At 44.2% G+C, this 23,248-nt stretch overlaps 1 protein-coding gene across 3 annotated transcripts; it reads right to left on the minus strand.

Moving 5' to 3' along the window:
• Nucleotides 1–1,918: 1,918 nt before the first annotated feature.
• LOC116474822 (keratin, type I cuticular Ha1) lies at nt 1,919–22,129 on the minus strand. Of its 3 annotated transcripts, none has more exons than XM_058445761.1 (7): nt 21,713–22,070; nt 21,434–21,516; nt 20,936–21,092; nt 19,971–20,132; nt 19,752–19,877; nt 19,355–19,575; nt 1,919–2,397 (listed from the first exon to the last, which is right to left on the minus strand). In XM_058445761.1, the coding sequence occupies exons 1-7, from the start codon at nt 22,058–22,060 to the stop codon at nt 2,310–2,312; spliced, it is 1,185 nt and encodes a 394-aa protein (XP_058301744.1). In that variant the 5' UTR covers nt 22,061–22,070; the 3' UTR covers nt 1,919–2,309. The 3 variants fall into 3 exon arrangements, with proteins under 3 accessions (XP_058301744.1, XP_032019485.1, XP_032019486.1); XM_032163594.2 differs by lacking the exon at nt 1,919–2,397 and adding an exon at nt 18,236–18,684 and having other exon boundaries at nt 21,713–22,129; XM_032163595.1 differs by lacking the exon at nt 1,919–2,397 and adding an exon at nt 18,531–18,684 and having other exon boundaries at nt 19,355–19,571; nt 19,748–19,877; nt 21,713–22,060.
• Between the last annotated feature and the right edge of the window lie 1,119 nt (nt 22,130–23,248).

Here is a 23,248-nt window from a genome sequence, read left to right on the forward strand (position 1 = left end):
TTTTTTTTTTTGAGACGGAGTCTCACTCTATCACCCAGGCTGGAGTGCAGTGGCACGATCTTGGCTCACTGCAACCTCCGCCTCCAGGGTTCAAGCTATTCCCCTGCCTCAGCCTCCTGAGTAGCTGGGACTACAGGTGTGTGCCACCATGCCTGGCTAATTTTTTTTTTGTATTTTCAGTAGAGACGGGGTTTCACCATGTTAGCCAGGATGGTCTCAATCTCCTGACCTCGTGATCCACCTGCCTCAGCCTCCCAAAGTGCTGGGATTATAGGCGTGAGCCACCGCACCTGGCCAAAACTTTCCCTCTTCTATGGCCTACACACACTCACCTAACCAGACATTTCCCAGCAAACTTTATTTCAGAATTATGCTAATATCATACAGTAATCGTTGATTGAAGTTGAAACTATGGGAAGTATATAAAGTTTTAATAACCTTCTCATGAATTTTCATTAGTGTTACTCTTACTTATTTATTCCACTTACAGTATTCCATGGTTTACATCGGCTTTAATTAGGTGATGATATTGCCTCTGCTGGAGGTCCTGTAGTCAACAAGATAGGCAGACAAAATTTATATCAACAGAACATTTGGGTTTCCAAGGCTTTGATTGAGTGCTCCCTCCTTCTTGGGGCCTCTTCTTTTCATTCTCTCACACTTCTGAAATTCGTAATTCTTTATCTACAACTTTCTTGAGCCACACTGATATTTGTCTATGATGACTGTAGCTTTGTCTCATCCACTCTAAACTGTAAAACATGCTGTGGGCCGAGACTGGGATTCACTTATTTGTGTTTCTCAGTACCGCCCACAGTACCCAGCACACACAATAGATGATTGATCGCAGTTGTGTCAATCAGATAGGATTAAATTAAATGGATAATTGAGACTGTGGCCTATAAAATTGAAAGCTTTAAAAATTCAGAGATGAGGCAAGTGGGCTGTGGAGTAAGATTTAATGTTTTGGGGGAGATGCTTAATGAACATTGGCCTTTCTTGAAATTATAGAAAATGAAATGATAAAGAGGCTATGGAAGAACATTACGGATAAGAGCAAAGATCTAGGGGAAAGAATAAACGTGAAGAGGGGAAAGGTAAGGACTGCATTTAAAGAGTCTATTTGGAGGACAACATGTCAGGTATAACAAGTGGGCAGCGAGATGAACCAGTTTGGGAAAAATACGTTTTAGTCCAATTAAACATGATGTAATGACCTGATACCAAGTGAAACTGTCATATGCGCAACAGAAAACCTAGAAACTGAGCTGAGATGAGAGGGAGATGTGGGAGTCATCAGCATAGAGGAGCTAGTTCTACATGAACAGGGACGTAGAAGGAGAAAGACAGAGGGCTGAGAATATAGGTGTGGGACAAAAAGGGGAAGACAGCTAACAAGACAACAGAGAACAGGTAATTAGAGCTATTACAAGAAGACCCAGAGTGTGCAGGGTTATGGAAATCAATGAAGGTGTATTTTAAGGGAGGAGTAGGTATATATAATAGCAAGGCAGGAGCAGCAGAGAGGTTGAGAGGAGAGAATCACTGCTTTTGAACAGTTTCTGTAGAAGCAGTTTCTTCAGGTAGTTTAGGAAAAAGGGAAGCAGAACATTCTATTCTGATGAGGGTGAGAGCTGGAGATAGCAGTGAAGTCTGGGGAGGCTTTGCAAAATTGCCAAGGGCCCTGCAGTCAAGGCAAGGCAAGCATGGGTATTCAAGGCCAGGTTTCCTGCATGGCCTACCCTGGGTGGGAGTCTCCCAGAAGGACGTCCTTCCCTGTCTACATCAGTGTTTCTGGTGAAGCATAAAGGCTTGGCTCAGTCATTTACTTCATTTTATTCTCCTAATGAAGGGGTATTTTTACGAAACAGCCATGATGAGTAATTTACAATGCATGAATATGAATGAGAAACATTTATTATGCCAGAGAAATGAAGTTTATTGGGAAGTAAATGAAGTCTCCTCCCTGCATTCCAGAGAATGCCGAAGAAGAAAGGAAAACAGGAAATGCAGTAGTACGTTCAGGAAACACCCTAAAGTAGTAACTGGAGCTCAGATTACAGGGAGCTGAACATCTTTAGAAACAAAGAAGCTCGACCCTCAACAGGAAGGAGTTGTCCAGACATTGGAAGTTGATGATGTGTGTCTTTGCTTGGGTCAGGTAAGCTTTTCAGCATTCTAGAAATAACATAGAGGCAAGATGAGGTTTCTTGATGTCAGCTGAGCTCCAGAGAAGTCAGGACTTGAGGATCCTTCCTGTGGTTGATCTAAATGGCTTTGTACATGTCTTCAAAGAGGATACAAGCTTTTCAATTACAGCAACCCTTTTGAGAGGTGCCACAGGGTCCACAGAAGTTGCCACTAGCATTGGTGGTGGCGCATGGGTTGCAGGGGAGCCTAGGAGGACAAGGAAGTTTAGAATGGCTTTAGGAGGAGGTTTTAACGCACATAATACCTTGGGCTTAATGACACAACCTATGAATTCTCAGTGGCTGGAGTTTGTTGGAATCAAGTTCTTTTTGCTTTGTTTTGTTTTTGAGACAGGGTCTTGCTCTGTTGCCTAGGCTGGAGTGCAGTGGTGCGATCTTGGCTTACTGCAAGTGGGAGCCAAGGCTCACTATGCCTCCCAGGTTCAAGCAATTCTCCTGCCTCAGCCTCCCAAGTAGTTAGGATCACAGGCATGCGTCACCATGCCTGGCTAATTTTTTGTATTTTTGGTAGGGATGGGGTTTCATCATGTTGGCCAGGCTGGTCTTGAACTCCTGACCTCAAGCAATCGGCCCACCTCAACCTCCCAAAGTGGATTATAGGCATGAGCCATTGCACCCAGCCAGAATCAAGTTCTGATTACTACCAAATGCTTCTCTCTCTCCCAGAATGCCATGTGCAGAGGTGGAAAAATTGTGCTTTTCAAAAATATTATCTCATACTCTTGAGGTCTCCTGGAACTTAATGTGCCTTACGCAAATGTTATTCCTACGACTCTCCTACCACCACTCCTCCATTGTTAGCCCCCTGAGGCAGGGGCTGTTCCCTTACCTTTGGCCTCCCTTTGCTTAGCTATCACAGATCACTGGACACACGCTACACAGTTAATGTGTGTTGCCTGACTAGTTGAAAACATGGCCACCATTTGTGTGCCTACAATATCCCACTGTACACATTCTTCCCAGACATTCTTTGCCCCATACTCACTTGCAGTCCTCGCTCTCCAGGAGGCTCCGGTACGTGTTGATCTCACACTCCAGCCGGGCACGCACATCCAGCAGCACCTGGTACTCCTGGTTCTGCCGTTCCAGGTCACAGCGGATCTCTGCCAGCTGGGACTCCACGTTGGTGATCAGTCTCTGTACCTGGGACAGCTGGGAGCTGTAGCGGGCCTCGCTCTCCGTCAGCGTGTTTTCCAGAGAGTCTCGCTGTGGTGGGGAAGATCCAGAATGTCAGAGAGCTGCTCCGTCAAAGGGTTTCTTCATAGGATTCCAAGGAAGTCACAAGCTCCAAGAGCTAAGGACAGTGTGTGGCCCCAAGCACATCCCTGGGACTCTGCCTCCCAACTTCCCATTGCTCACCAGCAGGTCTGAACAATACACACCAGGTTGTGCTGGGCCTGTAGCTCTATCTCCAGGGCGTTGACCGTGCGTCTCAGCTCGATGATCTCCGCCTGGCAGGACTGCAGCTGCTCCGAGCTGGACACCACCTGCTTATTCAGCTCCTCGGTCTGAAACACGCAATTGGGAAAGGATCAGACCCTGTCTCCAGGGCCCTGGGGCACCTCAGGTCCTGAGTGGCCACGTGCTTAGATGCCCACCTGTATGGCGAACCATTGCTCCACTTCCCTGCGGTTGGTTTCCACCAGAGCCTCATACTGACTCCTGGTCTCGTTCAGGACCTGGTTCAGGTCCACAGCGGGGGCAGCGTCCACCTCCACGTTGAGGCGGTCTCCAAGCTGGGAGCGCAGGGTATTAACCTCCTGATGGAGAAAAGGGCAACAATGAACCTACAGCAATGGATCTGCCATTTTCCTGCTCCAGGAAAATGAGCACAATATTGCCCAAAAAGTACTAAAAGGAATATTCTGATCATTCCCAAAGAGTGACACACACATTTTATAGCAGTAAACTCCTACAGGGATCACATCAATTGTTGTCCCATAGAAGATCTGCCATCTTCCTGCTCTGGGAAAATGAGCTTGATGCTGCCCAAAAAGCACTAAAAGGGGCCGGGTGCGGTGGCTCAAGCCTGTAATCCCAGCACTCTGGGAGGCAGAGGCAAGTGGATCACGAGGTCAGGAGATCGAAACCATCCTAGCCAACATGGTGAAACCCGTCTCTACTAAAAATACAAAAATTAGCTGGGCGTGGTGGCACATGCCTGTAATCCCAGCTACTCGGGAGGCTGAGGCAGGTGAATCACTTGAACTAGGGAGTCAGATGTTACAGTGAGCCTAGATCACGCCACTGCACTCCAGCCTGGTGACAGAGCACGACTCCGTCCAAAAAAAAAAAAAGCACTAAAAGGAAGACTCTGATAATTCCCAAAGAGTGACACACACATTTTATAGCAATAAACTCCAACAGGGATCACATCAATTGTTGTCCCACAGAAACTGAAACAACCTCACACCTTCTACAAGACTAAGTCTAAACTCCTTGGCATATGCAAGTCCTTCCTCGCTTACCATCACATCTTCACTTTCATCACACCCTTGGAGGTACTGCATGCCCAGCCATACCCAGATACACCCTGCCCTGCCACTTCTGTGTCTTTGTTCAACCTCTTCCCTCAGACTGAAACACCCAAGTACTGAAATCCTCCTCTTTGCATCTGAGAAGAGTTCCCTATCTCCTCTTGGGCAGCCTGGATTATTTCTAGAGCATACTGCTTTTACATCTCATATGGTACTTGTTTCACTCTGTCTTGTTTGTATCACTGTGTTTATATGACTGTCTTTCTATACTAGACTGTGAGCTCTTTTAAGAAAATGGCCATGTCTTATTTCTTTTTTCTCCCTCCATCTCCACCACCAAATTCAAGACCTAGCAGTGATCAGCAGAGAGCAGGGCTCAATGAATAATGTCCCTCCTCAGTAATTCCAACAGTTGCCTAACCCTCACCCAGCCACTGGAGAATGAGCAGCTCACTCCACTCCTTGATATGGATGTAGCACCATCACTCTCTGAGAATACCTTGAGTTCCTTAGAGAAGGGTCCCAGACCAGGGATCCAGACAGTAATCATCTCCTGATTCCCAGTGTAGGAGCTTAGCTCTGAGGCCTGCTCTTGTGAATTTGTTTCATACCTCCTCATGGTTCTTCTTCAAGCAGATCAGCTCCTCCCTCAGGGACTCCACCTGGGACTCCAGGTCGGACTTGCAGAGGGTCAGCTCATCCAGGATCCTGCGTATGCTGTTGATGTCCGACTCCACCAGCCGCCTCAGGGACTGCTCCGTCTGGTACCTGCACGCGTCCGAGTGGGAGGATAAGTCAGGAAAGAAAACCACCTTCCCCTCTCATGTGTTGTTTGGGTAGAATTGGCCTGAATCTTCTTGAACTTATACAATTTTCTGCCTCTTCTCTTCCATATGCTTCAGTCAAGCTGTCCATGGATAGGCTGAAGAGGTTCCCTGACTCACCCTAACACCACGAGGAGCCCACAGGCATGCATGAGATGAAGTGTCTCACTGTGCTCTCAGTTTTGTTAGCTAATATACCACCAAATCAATTCCCAAAGAACAATTCATTTCAATCTCTGAATTTTGTGGTTTAAGAAACACTTCCAAAAAGACCAGTATAGACCAAAGAGCAGGCAGCACGTGAGTCTAGTTCTCTATTTGAAACTGATTTTACATAACCAGCCCTAGGAGGAGAAATAGGAAGAAATGGCTTTCTCCTCTCTTCCAGGCAATAGTAGGTCCCTAGGGCCATGAAAGAACCATAGGGACCTTGAAGTTCAACATACTTGCTTCTGAAGTCGTCAGAGGCCAGCTTGGCATTGTCAATGTTCACCACCAGCCTGGCATTCTCAGCCTTGGCACACAGAATCTGAAAAGAAATTTCTCTAATGAGGTACACTTGAACTTGAGAATGTCTTACTGTTCAAAGAGAGCCAGCTGCTGCTGGCCTCCAACATGGCCGACCCCCTCACCTTCTGCTGGAGCTCCTCAATGGTCTTGAAGTAGGACTGGTAGCTGGGGCACAGCAAGGGCTCCTGCTGCTGGGACCTCTCCTGGATGAGTTTCTCCAGCTCCGCGTTGTCCCGCTCCAGCTGATGCACCTTCTCCAGGTAGCTGGCCAGGCGGTCGTTCAGGAACTGCATGGTCTCCTTCTCGCTGCCATTGAAGGAGCCCTCACAGAACCAGTTGCAGTTGCTCACATTGGCAGGGATGTTGCAGGCCCCGGGCAGGGTGCAGCCGTGGCAGCTGGGGGGCACACAGGGCCGGGAGGAGCAGCTGGTGCGGCAGCCCAGGCTGGGCAGGCAACAACTGTAAGACATGGTGCTGGAACAGGTAATGGAAAAGCAGGTAAGCTGCTGGAGGTGGATGTGGGCAGGTTTGAGTCTCTCCTTCCTCTGTGGTCCTTTTATACCATTAATGGTGGGTGGGGGCTTGGCATACAGCATAGTTTCCTTTCCTAATGCTTCAGCTAATTTTTCTCCAAAATATGCTAGTTAGATGCTTCTAAAGAGTCCCCCTCAACCCATAAAATTATTCCATTCAGCTTAGGTCACACCAGGCTCTTCCTGGGTGCTAGTGGTTGGTGAAATCAGAGTTTCATCAGATGGCTTCATAGGAGATAGAATCAACACAGCCCCAAAAGGCTGTCTGCATTACTCAGACGGGAGGACAGCCAGGGACATGGGGTGGAGTTGTTTGGGAATCAGGGATTCTTCACCCAGGAGGTTCTGCCCCTGTTCTTTCTCCCCAGAGAGAGAGCTCTGAGAGAGAGCTTTGAGAGTTACTCTTCCTGGTAACTCTTTCCTCCCACATTCATCCATGTTTCAGCATTCAGTTTGTTTTTATAGCAGAAACTCAACCTGTATTCGCTGAAAGGATCCTGAGCCTTACTATTGGTTGAGGTTTAGGGAACTTGCCAACACATGGAGAGACTGAAAACAATGGCATGTTCATGGTTGAGAAATGAGAAAAGTAAAATGGAAACCAATGGAATGGATGGGAATATACCTAAAAGGCGGCATCTGCAAACGGCAGTCCACACGTCAAGTTTACCCTGCTGAATTTTTGTAAATAAAGTTTTTGTTTGTTTATTTTTGTTTGTTTGTTTTCTGTTTTTTTGAGACAGAGTCTTGCTCTGTCGCCCAGGCTGGAGTGCAGTGGCACCATCTCCACCTCCTGGGTTCAAGCAATTATCTGCCTCAGCCTCCCAAGTAGCTGGGATTACAGGCGCCCGCCACCACGTCTGGCTAATTTTTGTATTTTTAGTAGAAATGGGGTTTCACCATGTTGGCCAGGCTGGTCTTGAAATCCTGACCTCGTGATCCACCCGCCTCGGCCTCCCAGAGTGCTGGGATTACAGGCGTGAGCCACCTCACCCAGCAGTAAATAAAGTTTTAATGGAACACAGCCATGCCCATTTGTCTAGCTATTGTATATGGCTGCTTTTGTGCTACAGTGGCAGAGTTGTGTAGTTGTGACAGAGACTATAGGGTCCACAAAGCCCTAAAATTAAAAAATTTGCCAACTTGTACTAAAGCAACAGCCTCTCTAAAGATGAGCAAGAGTAGAAATATCTAGAAGAAAAGATATGCTGGAAACAGTCTGGAGCAGTGAGGGTTCAGATGGCAGCACTGAAGCATGAATATGAAGCATAATACCGCAGACTCACCAAGAAATGAAAATTGGAACAAGGTGCTCAGAGTTATCTTTGTATCCATGGTGGCTTTTTCTCAAATTCTCTGGAAATTTCTATCATCTTATTTCTAGACTTGCTCCTCTTCCTAGAGTATTAACTCTCCTAGAGGTATGACTATGCCAGCCTGAGATGCTTCCAGGACAAGCCACAGTGCCCATGAGAATGCAGATTTTCTCTGTTGTCCCTACAAGTAGACACTGTCTCTGATAAGTGTGCTTCTATCACCTCTGGGATCCAGTTACCCTTTGACTCTTGCATAACCTAGGGAGCCTCTCTATTGCCCAATAATCACTTTTCACAGAATAGCCTTCCCTACCTCACTTCTTTTCCCTGTCACTCTACCTTTCCTTTGTTCTGCACAGAAACAAAGTCATGTTTCAGAAAGAAGTCCCAAAAGATTATTTGTAGAACACAATACAAATCATTTAAAGAAGGATGCATCTGAATTTCAAAGGCAGCATGGGAGGAGCAGAAAAGCACATCTTTGATTTTATTTATTTGAGTGTTTCCTCTTTTTTTCTTAGTCTATCTAGAGGTTTGTAAATTTTCTGTATCTTTCAAAAAAACTGTTTCATTTATTTTTTGCTATTGTTTTTCTAGTCTCTATTTTTATTTATTTCTGTTCTAAGTTTTATCATAAGTATCATAATAAAACTTAGAGCAAAAAGTGTTATTATATCCTTCCTGCTGCGAACTTTGGGCTTAGTTTGTTCTTTATCTTTTTTAATTTTTTAATTTTTGTAGGTACATAGTAGGCGTGTGTGTATGTTTAGATATGTTTAGATATATACATATATAAAACTTTCCTCTTAGTACTGTTTTTGCTGCATCCCATACACTTTGATATGTTGTGTTCTCATTTTCATTTGTCTCAAGATATTTTCTAATTTCCTTTTTGATTTCTTCTTTGACCCACTGATTATTTAAATGTGTTTTTTAATTTCTACATATTTGTGTATTTTTCAGTTTTTTTCGTATTTGCATTCTAGTTTTCTAGTTTCATTCCATTGTGGTAGGAAAAGATACTTAGTATGATTTCAATCCTCTTAAATTCATTAAGACTTGTTTTGTGACCCAACATGTGATCTATCCTGGAGAATGTTCTGTGTGCACTGGAGAAGATGTATTCTGCTACCATTGGATAGAACATTTTATTTGTTAGGCCCATTTGTTCTATAGTATTGCTCAAGTCTGTTGTTTCCCTGTTGATTTTCCATCTGAATGTTCTATTCATTATCAAAAGTGAGTTACTGAATTCTTCTATTATTGCATTGTCTATTTCTCCCTTTGGTTCTGTCAATGTTTGTTTTATATATATTAGATGCTCTGATGTTGGGTTCATATATGTGTGTAATTGTTATACCTTCCCAGTGAATTTTTTCATTATTATATAATGTTCTTCTTTGCCTTTTGTGACAGTTTTTGACTTAAAGACTATTTTGTCTGATATATAAGTACAGCCATCTTGCTGTCTTTTGGTTACCATTTGTACGGAATATTTTTTTCCCATTCCTTCACTTTCAGCCTACACATTGTCTTTAAATCTAAAGTCAGTCTCTTCTAGATAGTATGTAGATAGAACTTGTTAGTTTTATAAAAATCCATTCAGCTACTCCATGTCTTTTGATTGGAGAGTTTAATTCATTTACATTTCAATAAATTATTGATAGGGAAAGACCTAATATTGCCATTTTGTTAATTCTTTTGTCTTTCTCAGAGTTCTTTTGTTTCTCTTTTCCTATCTTGCTGTCTTCCTTTGTGTTTCATGGATTTTTGTATTGATATGTTTTTATTCTTTTTTATTTTGTGTATCTTCTATAGGTATTTTTTTGTGATCATCATAGGGCTTCTATGAAACAACTTATAACTGTCTATTCTTAGCTGATAACTTTCACTGCATACAAAAACTACTCTTTTGCTTCTCCCACACACATCTTTTATGTATTGATGTCATTATTTACATCTTGTTATATTGTGTATGCATTAACCTATTTTTATAGTTATAGTTATTTTTAATACTTTTATCTTTTAAATTTTATAGTAGAGGGCCAAGTGTGGTGGCTCACGCCTATAATCCCAGCACTTTCGGAGGCTGAGGAGGGCAGATCACCTGAGGTCAGGAGTTCGAGACCAGCCTGGCCAACATGGAGAAACCCTGTCTGTACTAAAAATATAAATATTAGCTGGGCGTGGTGGCAAACACCTATAATCCCAGCTACTCAGGAGGCTGAGACAGGAGAATTGCTTGAACCCAGGAGATGGAGGTCGCAGTGAGCCGAGATCACACCACTGCATACCAGCCTGGGTGACAAAAGTGAAACTCTGTCTCAAAAAAATAAAAAAATAAATAAATAAATTTTATAGTAGAATTAAAAGAGTGATTCACCTACCACCATTATAGTATTACAGTATTCTATATTTATCAATATATTTATGTTTACCAGCAAGTTTTATACTTTCACATGCATTTATATTACTGTTTAACGTCCTTTTGTTCCAACTTAAAGAACTTCCTTTAAGATTTTTTGTAAGGCAAGTCCAGTGATGATGAACTACCTCAGCTTTTGCTTATCTATAAAAGTCTATCTCTCCTTCACTTTTGAAGGATAATTGTGCTGGGAATGATATTCTTGGTTGGCAGTTTGTTTGTTGGTTTGTTTGTTTGTTTTCAGCACTTTAAATATATTATCCTATGTCCTTCTGGCCTGCAAAGTTTCTGCTAAGAAATGTATTAATTGCCTTATGGAGGTTCTCTTGTACATGATGTCACTTTTCTCTTCTGCTTTCAAAATTCCTTCTTTGTCTTTGACTTCTGACAATTCAATTATAGTGTGTATCACTTTGATTTCTTTGAGCATCTAATTTGGGATACACTGGGCTTCCTGGATCTGGATGTCAATGTTCTTTCTCAGGTTTCAGGAGTTTTGAGCCATTATTTATTTTAATAAGTTTTCTAAACTTTCTCTCTCTCTTCTTCTTCTGGATCTTCCTAATGTGAATGTTGGTCTGCTTGATGATGTCCCATACATCTCTTAAGCTTTCTTTACTCTTTTTTATTCTTTTTTCTTTTTGTTCCTCTGGATAATTTCCAATGGCCTGACTTTGAGTTCACTGATCCTATCTCCTGCTTGATTTAGTGTGCTATTGAATCCCTCTATTGAATTTTTCAATTCAGTTATTGTATTTTTCAGCAGCATGATTTCTGTTTGGTACTTTTTGTATTTTCTGCCTTTTTGTTGAAAATTCTCGCTTTGTGCATTGTTCTTCTGGCCTTGCAGAGCATCTTTAATTATGGTTATTTTTTGTTTGGTTTGGTTTTGTTGAGACAGAGTCTCGCTGTGTTGCCCAGGATGGAGTGCAGTGGCATGATTTCGGCTCACTGCAACCTCCACCTCCTGGGTTCAAGCATTTCTCATGCCTCAGCCTCCTGAGTAGCTGGGATTACAGTTGCGCACCACCACACCCAGCCAATTTTTGTATTTTTAGTAGAGATGGGGTTTTGCCCTGTTGGCCAGGCTGGTCTCAAACTCCTGACCTCAAGTGATCTACCCACCTCGGCCTCCCAAAGTGCTGGGATTACAAGCATGAGCCATTATGCCCAGCCTATGATTATATGGTTATTTTGAATTCTCTATTTTGAATATATGGTTATTTCAAATTCTCTTTCAGGTAAATTGTATATCTCTTTCATTGGGGTCAAACTTCAGGAGATTTATCTTCTACCTTTGTTTAGGACATATTTCCCTGTTTCTTCATTATCCTTGGATCTTTGTGCTGGTGTCTGTGCATTAGACAAAACAGCCACCTCTCCCAATCTTCATGGACTGGCCTTGTACTGGAGAAGACCTTCACCAACAGTCCAGCCAGAGATACTGGGGACCTCTCAAATTTTTGTGCTAGTCCAAACCACCATCTTTGCAGCCTCCAGGCATCTTGAGTATGGCTAGTTTCCATCAGCACTCTGGCACAGGTGAGACAGAAGCTCATCCCTGATACTGTCCACAGAAAAGTCAGAATATTGGACACAGGTCTAACTCTTTCTCTCTCCAGGGAGAGCCTGGGACCCAGGGTTTTTCACTGGCTTGCTCTGAACTTGGCCAGGGAGAGGGCTGTGGTGAATATTCATGTGCTAGTTCAAATTGCCCTCTTTGTTCTCGATGGTTTCTGGATGTCTGGAGTATGCTGGATTCCATCTGCATTCTAAGACAAGCAAGACAGAAGCTAGTGCATTGGCAGCCCTCAGAAAAATCTGAATGTTGGATGTATGGTCCAGTTCTTTCCTTCTCTCCCTGCAAAGAAGCTGGGAGCTTGGGATTTCCTCCTAACCGTATGACACTATGCTGAGAAAGCAGGGATTATTGTAATAAAGTATCTTAAAATCTTTCTACCAACTTTGATTTGGCTGGTTTTACACTCATCTAGGGTGCAAGAGCCTCTCAAATTACTACTAAATTTCTCACAAACAAAATTTATCTGAGTATTATTATTGAATCAGTGTGTCCATGAGGGTGAGGAGGGTCCAGGGCTGCTTATTCCCTCATCTTGCTGACGTCACTCTCCAAAAAACACAAATTTGAAATTAAATGACCTGGATTTACATCCTTACCTATGATATGAGCTCAGAGAAGTTCATTCCCTTTTTTGAGTCTTGTTTATCTCATCTCTTGAATTGAAATAATAATGCTGCCTACCTCATAGTTTTTTTTTTGGTTTTTTTTTTTTGTTTTTTGCAAAAGGTAAGGTATTGTGTGTGAACATGTTTGAGGGAGGGAGTGATATGTTTATTTCCATAAACTTCATTGTTCCTATTGTTGACCCAGGTGGCTCAGATGAATAATTTTGTGAAAATTCTACTTTGTTAAGCAGACAAATTGCCCATTGCCCATCCCAACCCAGTCGTGCTCAAACTTCACGCACTTACCTTGTAAGTACTAGGGGCACAGAACTCTACTCATAAATTAACCATCAAAATGCAAATGTTAGGCTGGGCGCGGTGGCTCACACTTGTAATCCCAGCACTTTGGGAGGCCGAGGCGGGTGGATCACGAGGTCAGGAGATCGAGACCATGGTGAAACCCCGTCTCTACTAAAAAAAAAAAAACACAAAAAATTAGACGGGCATGGTGGCGGGCGCCTGTAGTCCCAGCTACTCGGAGAGGCCGAGGCAGGAGAATGGCGTGAACCCGGGAGGTGGAGCATGCAGTGAGCCGAGATTGCACCACTGCACTCCAGCCTGGACAACAGAGCAAGACTCCATCTCAAAAAAAAAATAAAAACAAAATGCAAGTGTTAACATTAACTTAGTGGCTGAAATAGGAAGTTGGCAGATAACCATCACCTCTATCTTCTCTGCTAAGTTCTGATCTTGTGGGTTTGGTTATCTTATTTGGGGTAGTTCTTGAGGAGGACAAGTTCTCCACATGAAATTGTAATATCACCAAAGCCTCTTTTCTGGTACTGGGATTGAAATGTGCTCTAGTTATCCTCTTGGAATCTTCCAGCCTTATAGCTCTGTGCAAGCATTTGTAATAATGATAATAATGGCAGTGTTGTTGTTGATGATGATTCTGCCATTTCATCAAGGCCTATTAGATGCCAAACAAGGCACTAAGCACTTTGGCACAGTTCTCATTTGATTCTCCCAACAACTGTATAAGGTTGGCCTATTATTCCCATGTTACAGATAAAGAAACAAACTAGGAAAGGCTCCAAATTTGCTCTAGATACAGGCAATAAATGGTGGAGCAGGGATTTGAACAATTCATGTCTATGACTCCTGATCATGAACACCTAAACACAGTACGAAACCTTTATATTTGGCACAGAAGTTTCTCTGGTTTGTGAGGGAAATATTCATTGCTTCTCATTGACCCTTACTGCGTAGTTTTTCCTTCTGGTCCCCTCTAGGGCCCAGTTCCCCACCCCTTCATACTCCATCATTCCTCCAGAGGCCTCTCTGCCCAAGCCTTCGGGCACCCAGCTAATCTCTATGGTACCTTCCCAAACTAAGGCAAAGTCTTACTCATTTACTTTTCTCCGCAGGGAAATAATCGTCCTTTTGCATAATTGATCCAAACTGCAAACTAGATTGTCTTTTCTGAACATCTAAGCAAATGAAGATGCATAATCACACGACCTAAGTGATTTAGAACTTGGAAGAAAGACTACCCTTCTAACCATGAGTTTTAACCCTCTAAAAGTTCATCTCAGAAGTAAATTCAGTTTCCTAGAATCAAAGAATTCTAAAGCTAGAAGGACCTGAATTTATGGAGGAGAAAATTAGTGCCCAGACAGTAAGGTAGTAAGGAAATGAATATCAATCAATCACTTTCTAGTCAGATAGTCTACTAGGTACCTTTGAATATAGTATTTCATCCTCACCCCAGAACCTGAGTGTTCAGGTTCCGTTTTCATCACCATGTAGCAGAGATGAAGAACCTGAAATGTTGGGAGGAAATTTAACTCATTCAAAATGACACAAGTAAGCAGGCTCCAGTTGGCCCGACCCATCATATTTATTGTGAGTTAGAGAGATGAGACACTGACCTAGGCCAGACTGTGACAAAACATAACAGCTGGGAGAAAATGCAGAAGAGAGATCATGGATTCCAATACTAGCTATGAGCACACAGACAAGACACACCTAGGCTTCAGCACATCACTTTACTCCTCAGCAAACTGGGAGTTTAAAAGGTAACAAATCTCATCTGGGCGCAGTGGCTCATGCCTGTAATCCCAGCACTTTGGAAGGCCAAGGCAGGCAGATCAGGAGGTCAATAGATGGACGCCATCCTGGCCAACATGGTGAAACACTGTCTCTACTAAAATACAAAAAATTAGCTGGGCATGGTGGTGGGCACCTGTAGTCCCAGCTACCTGGGAAGCTGAGGAAAGAGAATTGCTTGAACCTGGGAGGCAGAGGTTGCAGTGAGTTGAGATTGAGCCACTGCACTCCAGCCTGGTGACAGAGCGAGACTCCATCTCGAAAAAAAAAAAAAAAAAGTAACAAATCCCACAAGCTTATCATGGCATGGCCTGGCTCCTGGAAGTAACAGGATGTGCTTATATAGAGGAAAATGCTGAGCGCTCCTGGACAGCCTGCTGTTCTTCCTGCAGATGCTGGCAGCAGCCTCAGGCCTCAAAAAACTCAAATGATGGCTTTAACTCCAGATGTAAGGATGGAAAAAAAAAGTGCCTTAGCTCTATCCCATAGTAAACATAAAATTTGCAAGGAAACAGAAAAGAAAAGAAACAGCAAAAATATCCAGGAGATAAGCATAGGGAAAAGTCAAAGGTCAGAGAGTGGTATATCCTGCCGGCTAAGAGTTTAGACCAAGACAGCTCAGGAGGCAATAAAACAGGTCACCAAAGAGCATCAGACATGCCAAATAGCCCAGACAGACAACTGAAAAAGCAGCTGCCCTCCCACCCATCACAAGAGGAGCCTAGGGCCAAAAAGTATCAAATATGCTGAGCAGACCATACACTTCTGGTGCACAGCTGGGTTTAAAGAAGAAAGAATTTATGGTGTGAAAGACAATAGGACAATGTGCAAATCCTGCTGTTGAACTTAAATCCAAAAGAAAAAGAAAATGATGATACTTTTTTACCCTTAAGAAGCTTAGCTATACCAGCAATAATAAAAATTATCAATAATCCTAATAAAAATATGTGGTCTACAAAGTGTTTCCATAAACAGTTTTCCATGCTTCCTTTGGCAAGTTTATAAAGTAAGTAGAGAAGACATGGTTATCTCCACTCTACCTTTGGGGCAACTAAAGCTAGGAGAAGCCACATGTCTTATCCAAAGACACAGAGCTATTAAGGTTGTAAATGTCAGAACTAGAATCCAGGTTCTGGTAAATGAGTCTCAACCTAGCTCATTGGAGGCTCATCACCTGCAGAGCTTCTAAAACTCCCAGTGACCAGGCTGAATCCCAGATCAATTAAATCAGACTCCCTGAGGGCAGACTCAAGCCTCAAAAAATTGTTTAAGTTCCCTGGGTGATTTCAAACACAGCCAAGGTTGAGAACCACTGTCCTGCCGTGTGTCTGATGATGATGACAGAGCACCTGGAAATAATTTGAAAGCCACATGGAAATGTTTAAGGGGAGATGTAGCTACAATGATTGAGATTTTTATGGTTTAAAAAACATGGCGGAATTTACAGATCCTATAAATTTTGCCTCCAGCCAGAATTTTCCTTTATTCCAGGATGCCGTCTCTAGTCAAAGCATGTTTAGAAATTTCTGTTTTGTTAATGTCTGTATCTTTTTAATATCCAATTTGCTGATAGCAAACCTTTGTCCTTTGAGGATAGGTTTGACTTTTTTGAAGCTGTTCAAAGAGAAACCTTGTGAGTGACATAGACAATCAATTTGGATCATTTTTAAAACCACCTCCATAGGATTGTGACTCATAATTGAATCTAAAGGCAGTTCCTGAAGAGACTTGCCAAAAATTAGTGGGAATCTGTGTATAGGGTTCAACAATGTGGATGTACTTAACGCCCCTGAATTGTGCATTAAAAATGGCTAAAATGGTAAATTTTATGTTGTACATATTTTACCACAATAAAAATAAAATCAGAGGGCTGGCAGGGTTGTGTTTCTCTTTAAAGGATCCAGAGGAGAATCCTTGCTTTTTCCAAGGTCTAAAGATGACCTGCATTCTTTGGCTCATGACCACTTCCTCCATCTTCAAATCCTGCAAGAACAAGGCAGGTTCTTCTCACATCACATCACTCTGACCTATGTCCAGAGTTTCATCTCCTTCTCCCTCTTCTGCCTCCCTCTTCCACTTTTAAGAACCCTGAGTCCACTTGATAATCCGAGATAATCTCGCTATCACAAAGTCAGCTGATTAGCAACTTTAATTCCATCTGCGACTTCGATTTCCTTTTTTATGTAATCTAACATATTCCCAGGTTCCGGGAATTAGAACATGAACGTTTTGATGAGGGATGGAGGGGACAATTATTCTGTCTACCACAGGAGCTATTAGCAGTACTTTTGTATTATTGTAAAATAATATACATAAGCAAGATGTGGAATAAAGAAACAAGCAACATGAGAGAGAGCCTCTGGACTGAGCTTGACCTTGGGTTTGGAGGAAATCACAGACACAGGGTGAATCATAGTAGAGACAGAGTTCCAGGTCAGAGGCTTCTCACAAGCCAAGCAGCAAAGCACAAATCCAAATCCATCCTGGAACCTGAGTTTTAAAAAGAAGAATCAAGGGAGAAATTATGGTGGAGAGAATCATTGCTTTATGAAAACAAACAAACAAACAACAACAAAATATATATATATATATATATATATATATATATATAAAATTCCGATTCACTTGATCATTTTAGGACACAGGACTATGTTTCACCCATGTGGAGTCTGATACCTGCTGGGAAAGCCTGGTGTGGTGGGAAAAGTCAGAGACCTCTGATCCCTTCAGATCAAAATGGCCCTCTATTGTTTCGGGAGGTCTATGCTTAAACACTTCCATGGGTTTTCATGAGAGTCAAAGAAAGATGCCCTTTCTTGATAAACACCAATGCCATCAGGCACCAGCCTTGTCCCTTTTGGTACTTAGAGTTCCTTCTAGCACCCACCAGCTGTTCACAGTGCCAGGGGACTGGGCCTTATAATAGCACTACTTGGAGACTAGTTTTATCCCTTTTAACAAATTGTCAATAAGTTGCGGTCAGGAACTGTGTCTTTCTTCATATGTCTCTCCCCATCCCACCACCCAGCGTCTGCACAGAGTAGGTATTCAACAGGTACTGGTTGGATTGAATTGAGAAAGGCCAAAGGATCAAATAAAGAGTTGATGGGGTCTCTAAGACCTGGAGTCAAGGAGAGAAGAGAGAAGCTGGAAGCCCAGGCTGATAATGATCGACCCACACAAGGGAAAGGAGGAATTCCTGGGTATAGAAGGGCAGGTCAGAGGGTCTCTTCGCTGGGAAATGCCTGGATCACCAATAACCCAGAATAATACAGCCCTGAACCCAAAACTCCTGCTGAAAGAACATGAGTTTTCCAGAGCTTCTTTCCAGCCCGCAGCTCCTGCCTCCTCCATTCAGATTTGGATACCAGCAGCTCTGGGAGATGTCCGAGTTAGAAGGGAAATCCAAGAATAGCTAAGAGAAGATAGGGACTGCAGCACTAAGCACCTCCACACTCCTTCCCACAGGCCTGCCTGCCTCGCTCCTGGGTCCAGGGCACCAGATTCACCATCTGCCCCCGAGGCATGAAACTGCTGTGGTATCCGAGTCAGGCCATTATACGGCCTGTCTTTCAAGTGGCTTTTTATAGCGTACTCAGGTGATGAGCACGTTGAAACAAATGAATACAAATGAAAAAGGCATCTGCTTTGCCAAGGAAATGATATTTATTAGGAGGTTAAAAGGGAGGGCCACTGGCACATCAGAGAGTTCTCTGGGTGAGCATAGGAAGGAACAGACCCCCAGGAAGCAAAGGGTGAGCAGGACAGTCTGGAGTAGTTGGGGAGGCTGCAGGCTTTGGGTGAGTTTCTTGGCTGCCTTACTGGGGCCACTCCAGCCATGCAAATGATGTTTTCAGGCCCCTTTTGTTGAACCAGAGCCAGGTCGCAGCTCTGGAGTCCTGGGCCCTGCATCCTTGCTCCTCCGGCATTCCCTAGGTTCTAGCGCACGAAGGAATTGCAGGGTCCACAGCGGGGGCGTGGGACACAGGGTGTGCAGGGGGCAGGAGGGACGCAAGGGGTACAGGGATTGGAGACACAGGGTCCGATGGGCTTACTGCACGCGTTGGTCGTGGCACAGGGATTGCTGGGCAGACTGGAGACAAAAGAATGATGTGGAAAGGTGAGTTAAGGGAAATTTTAAAATCATATGCCAGAGATATCCCCAAGGGTAAGAATGCCTCTCAGGACTTGGCCTGGCCTAGAACAGAAAAGGCACAGGTTCCCCTGCTACAAAGATAGCTCAAATTGTTAATGGTCTCCCTGCCATAGAGCACCAAGGTAGACAGAAACGCTGAAACTCTGATGTCTACTCTCAAATCCATTCATGCCAAACTGATGACATGGGGTGAGTCATTTACCTTCTCCAAGCCCCAGTTTACTTTCCTATAGAATGGAGGGAATACTGATCCAGCCCACTTGGTTGTAATTAGAAGATCAAATAAGGTAGCCTATGGGAATGTACCCACTAGACAATACGGTATTGTAAAAAGTAAGGCATTGATCACGTATCATGCAGTCATGCATATTATCATAGTAGAATGCAAAGACTTGGCAGTGCAATTTCAGTTTGTACATCAAACAACTCTTGCTAGCAAACCATTTATGTTTTAAATGATGGCCATATTATGTTGTCTGAGTTCTGTTTGAGCATGTCTAGTGTGAAGGCATAATTTCCTTTCCAAGGTATGCAATCTTTGCATGGTGTCTAACTATGACCGTCACATGTGCATCACTTCATCAAACACATCTGCCCATGTACTCACTTGCAGTCCTCACTCTCCAGCAGGCTCCTGTAAGTGTTGATCTCACACTCCAGCCGGGCACGCACGTCCAGCAGCACCTGGTACTCCTGGTTCTGCCGCTCCAGGTCACTGCGGATCTCTGCCAGCTGGGACTCCACGTTGGTGATCAGTCTCTGCACCTGGGACAGCTGGGAGCTGTAGCGGGCCTCGCTCTCCGTCAGCGTGTTTTCCAGAGAGTCTCGCTGTGGTGGGGAAGATCAGGAATGTCAGAGAGCTGCTCCGTCAAAGGGTTTCTTCATAGGATTCCAAGGAAGTCACAAGCTCCAAGAGCTAAGGAGAGTGTGTGGCCCCAAGCACATCCCCGGGACTCTGCCTCCCAACTTCCCATCGCTCACCAGCAGGTCTGAACAATACACACCAGGTTGTGCTGGGCCTGTAGCTCTATCTCCAGGGCATTGACCGTGCGTCTCAGCTCGATGATCTCTGCCTGATAGGACTGCAGCTGCTCTGAGCTGGACACCACCTGCTTGTTCAGCTCCTCGGTCTGAAACGCCCAAGGGGAGAAAGGATCAGACCCTGCCTCTGGGGCCCTAGGATAGGCCTTGGGTCCTGAATGGCCTCGTCCTTAGATGCCCACCTGTGTGGTGAACCATTGCTCCACTTCCCTGCGGTTGGTTTCCACCAGGGCCTCATACTGACTCCTGGTCTCGTTCAGCACCCGGTTCAGGTCCACAGTGGGAGCAGCATCCACCTCCACATTGAGGCGGTCTCCAAGTTGGCAGCGCAGGGTGTTGACCTCCTATGGATGCAGAGAGTACAAGAGTTACTATGCTCAGCAAAGAATGGACTCTAAGGAATGGCATTGCTTGTTGAAACCCTGTTAGTCTATTTTCTCAGAAAAGAAACTTAGAGTGGAGCAGTTTGTGACAGCTCAAGGCACTCCATGTGGCATAGCCCCCTCCCCACCATCTGCTGTGCCATAGCACTTGGCTTCAGAAAAAAATCCCAAAAGTTTGCTTGGATGCCACTGAAGGATGAACTCATTGATGTTCAACTTTCTCAGTTTACAGTTGGCTGTGAGGACCTCAGAATGCAAAAAAAAAAAATAGGCTGTGCAATTTCAGACCATAAATCAAAAAACTCTTTCTGTCAAGTAAGAGGTAAGAGCATGTCATGGCCCCTCCCGAGAGAGAAGAAGCAGCTCACAAACACTCTTCACCAATACTTTGAAAGAGTAGAGACTCACATTTATAAGGTTTGATATTTTTTCTCGGCCTTTGCCAAAAAAAAAAAAAAAAAAAAAAGACTTTGCAAAGCAATAACACTGCAATGTTAGGACTCATTCTACAACTGTTGATCAATTTCAAGCACATGGAGCTGCTCTGAGCAACTCAAATAATGTGCTAGTTTAAAATGAAAGATGTTTCCTGTCTGGGAACATGAACAGGTATTATCTCTCTCCAATTTTTCTCTTGCCGTGATGTTTTTAAAGGAAACCCTCAGACTTGTACTCATACTCTGCATTCTGCTGCCCCAAATCACTAAAGCTACCCTGAGCCAGAGGCTGAGACAGGTTTGTGCATTTCTAATTTCTAGTCTCACCTGCTCGTGGTTGCTCTTGAGGCAGAGCAGCTCCTCCTTCAGGGACTCCACCTGGGCCTCCAGGTCAGACTTGCACAGGGTCAGTTCATCCAGGATCCTGCGCAGACCGTTGATGTCCGACTCCACCAGCTGCCGCAGGGACAGCTCGGTCTGGTACCTGCACAAGGACAGGGTCAGAATACTACCTGGTAGATCTTCAAGACTCACAGGAATGATTTTTGATAACCTCATGTGCCTTATCTTTCCACTTTCTGTAATGAATAGGCCCAGGAGACAGAGATTTCTGAGGGTTCCATCAATACCCAATATTCATCCCAAAACAAACATTGATGTGAGTCCTCATCTATTTTTGTATTTCTTTGCTTGGTTCTCCCCAGTCCTCTGCAGAATCCTTCACAACAGGTGGGTAGATCTGTTTTCAGTACAGCCATGGTAATCCCTTTTCTTTAAAGATTAAACAGAAGAAATGGACACTAGTGCAAATTCCGAACAACTCACTTGGTTCTGAAATCATCCGCAGCCAGCTTGGCGTTGTCGATCTGCACCACAAGCCTGGCATTCTCAGACTTGGTACACAGGATCTGGGGAGTGAGAGGTGGCTTAGTGGGGACTGAAAATAAACATGAAATCATCAACTTTTTAAAAATGACTTAAGCCATTTTGAAATAAAAGAGGAAGCAAGAATTATGACAGCACAGAAGCAAGAAACACCCTTCTCTATCACAGATAGAATCACAGCAAACTCTCTTGCTTGGAGATGACAGCAATGCTGCTCACCTTCTGCTGGAGCTCCTCAATGGTCTTGAAGTAGGACTGGTAGCTGGGGCACAGCAAGGGCTCCTGCTGCTGGGACCGCTCCCGGATGAGGTTCTCCAGCTCCGCGTTGTCCCGCTCCAGCTGACGCACCTTCTCCAGGTAGCTGGCCAGGCGGTCGTTCAGGAACTGCATAGTCTCCTTCTCGCTGCCATTGAAGGAGCCCTCACAGAACCAGTTGCAGTTGCTCACATTGGCAGGGATGTTGCAGGCCCCGGGCAGGGTGCAGCCGTGGCAGCTGGGGGGCACGCAGGGCCGGGAGGAGCAGCTGGTGCGGCAGCTCAGGCTGGGCAGGCAGAAGTTGTAGGGCATGGTGCAGGGAGGGAGGGAGTGAGTGCCTGGCTGAAGACAGAGTCTAAATTCTCCAAGCCACAGAGCTGTGGATGTCCTTCCTCTAGGGAGCATTTATATCCCACTGCAGAGGGTGTGGACACAGTCTGTAATGTCTTTTTTCTTTTTATTTCTTCACTTCTTTTCAAACGCCCTTTCCTTCAGTCTGTTATTTGCCTTCCTCTGAAGAGTCCCTTCTCCCATAAAATTCTTTACTTGGGCTTCTTGCTAAGTCAGGACTCCTCCGCAGACAGTCCACCCATGAAATCAGAGTTCTGTGGTAGGCCTTCAAAGAGGATACACAGTCCAGCCCAAGTATCTGCCCTCATTAATTGAGGTGCTCATCCATCCAATGACATTCTTTTGTGTCACATAATCCTGCAGGCCGATAAACATACTTATGTCCTGGTCCACCCGCCATTTCTAGGGAGAAACACGGATCAGTTCGAGGAAGAAGTTGCATTAAGATGCCACAGTGGACTGTCTTTCCCTCTGCATTTAGAGAAGAATCTTCAAATGATGGAGCATTCCATGCTTTGGAAGCCTTGAGGTGGATGACTAGAATCAATGGAGGACGTGACTGAAAAGATTAGACAGCAATTTGTGTTTTATGGGTCCGCATAATACTTCCCCCCCACCCCCGCATATTACTTAAGAAAATTGTAGGGGAGAGAATGTTAAAGGTAGAGGCTTTGATAACTAGTTTTAGAATAGAGAAGTTTCTGGGGTAAGAGATCGTTTTGAAAGAAGGCTGAAAAGTGCAAACTGAGAGAGCCATAAAAAACGCATTTAAGGCTGGGCACAATGGCTCACGCCTGTAATCTCAATACTTTGGGAGGCCAAGGGGGCGGATCACGAGGTCTAGAGATAGAGACCATCCTGGCCAACATAGTAAAACCCATCTCTACTAAAAATACAAAAAAATTAGCTGGGCATGGTGGCACCCACCTGTAGTCCCAGCTACTCGGGAGGCTGAGGCAGGAAAATCACTTGAACCCGGGAGGTGAAGGTTGCAGTGAGCCGAGATGGTGCCACAGCACTCCAGCCTGGAGACAGAGCAAGACTCCATCTCAAAAAAAAAAAAAAAAAAACGCGTTGAAATGATCTAGGAAAAATATTTAGGGGCAGAGAGAAAGGAATAAGGAGGTCTTTGTCAAGCATTTCCTAAGG

Source organism: Hylobates moloch, unplaced genomic scaffold, assembly GCF_009828535.3.
Source record: "Hylobates moloch isolate HMO894 unplaced genomic scaffold, HMol_V3 SCAFFOLD_10, whole genome shotgun sequence".
Lineage (NCBI taxonomy): Eukaryota > Metazoa > Chordata > Mammalia > Primates > Hylobatidae > Hylobates > Hylobates moloch.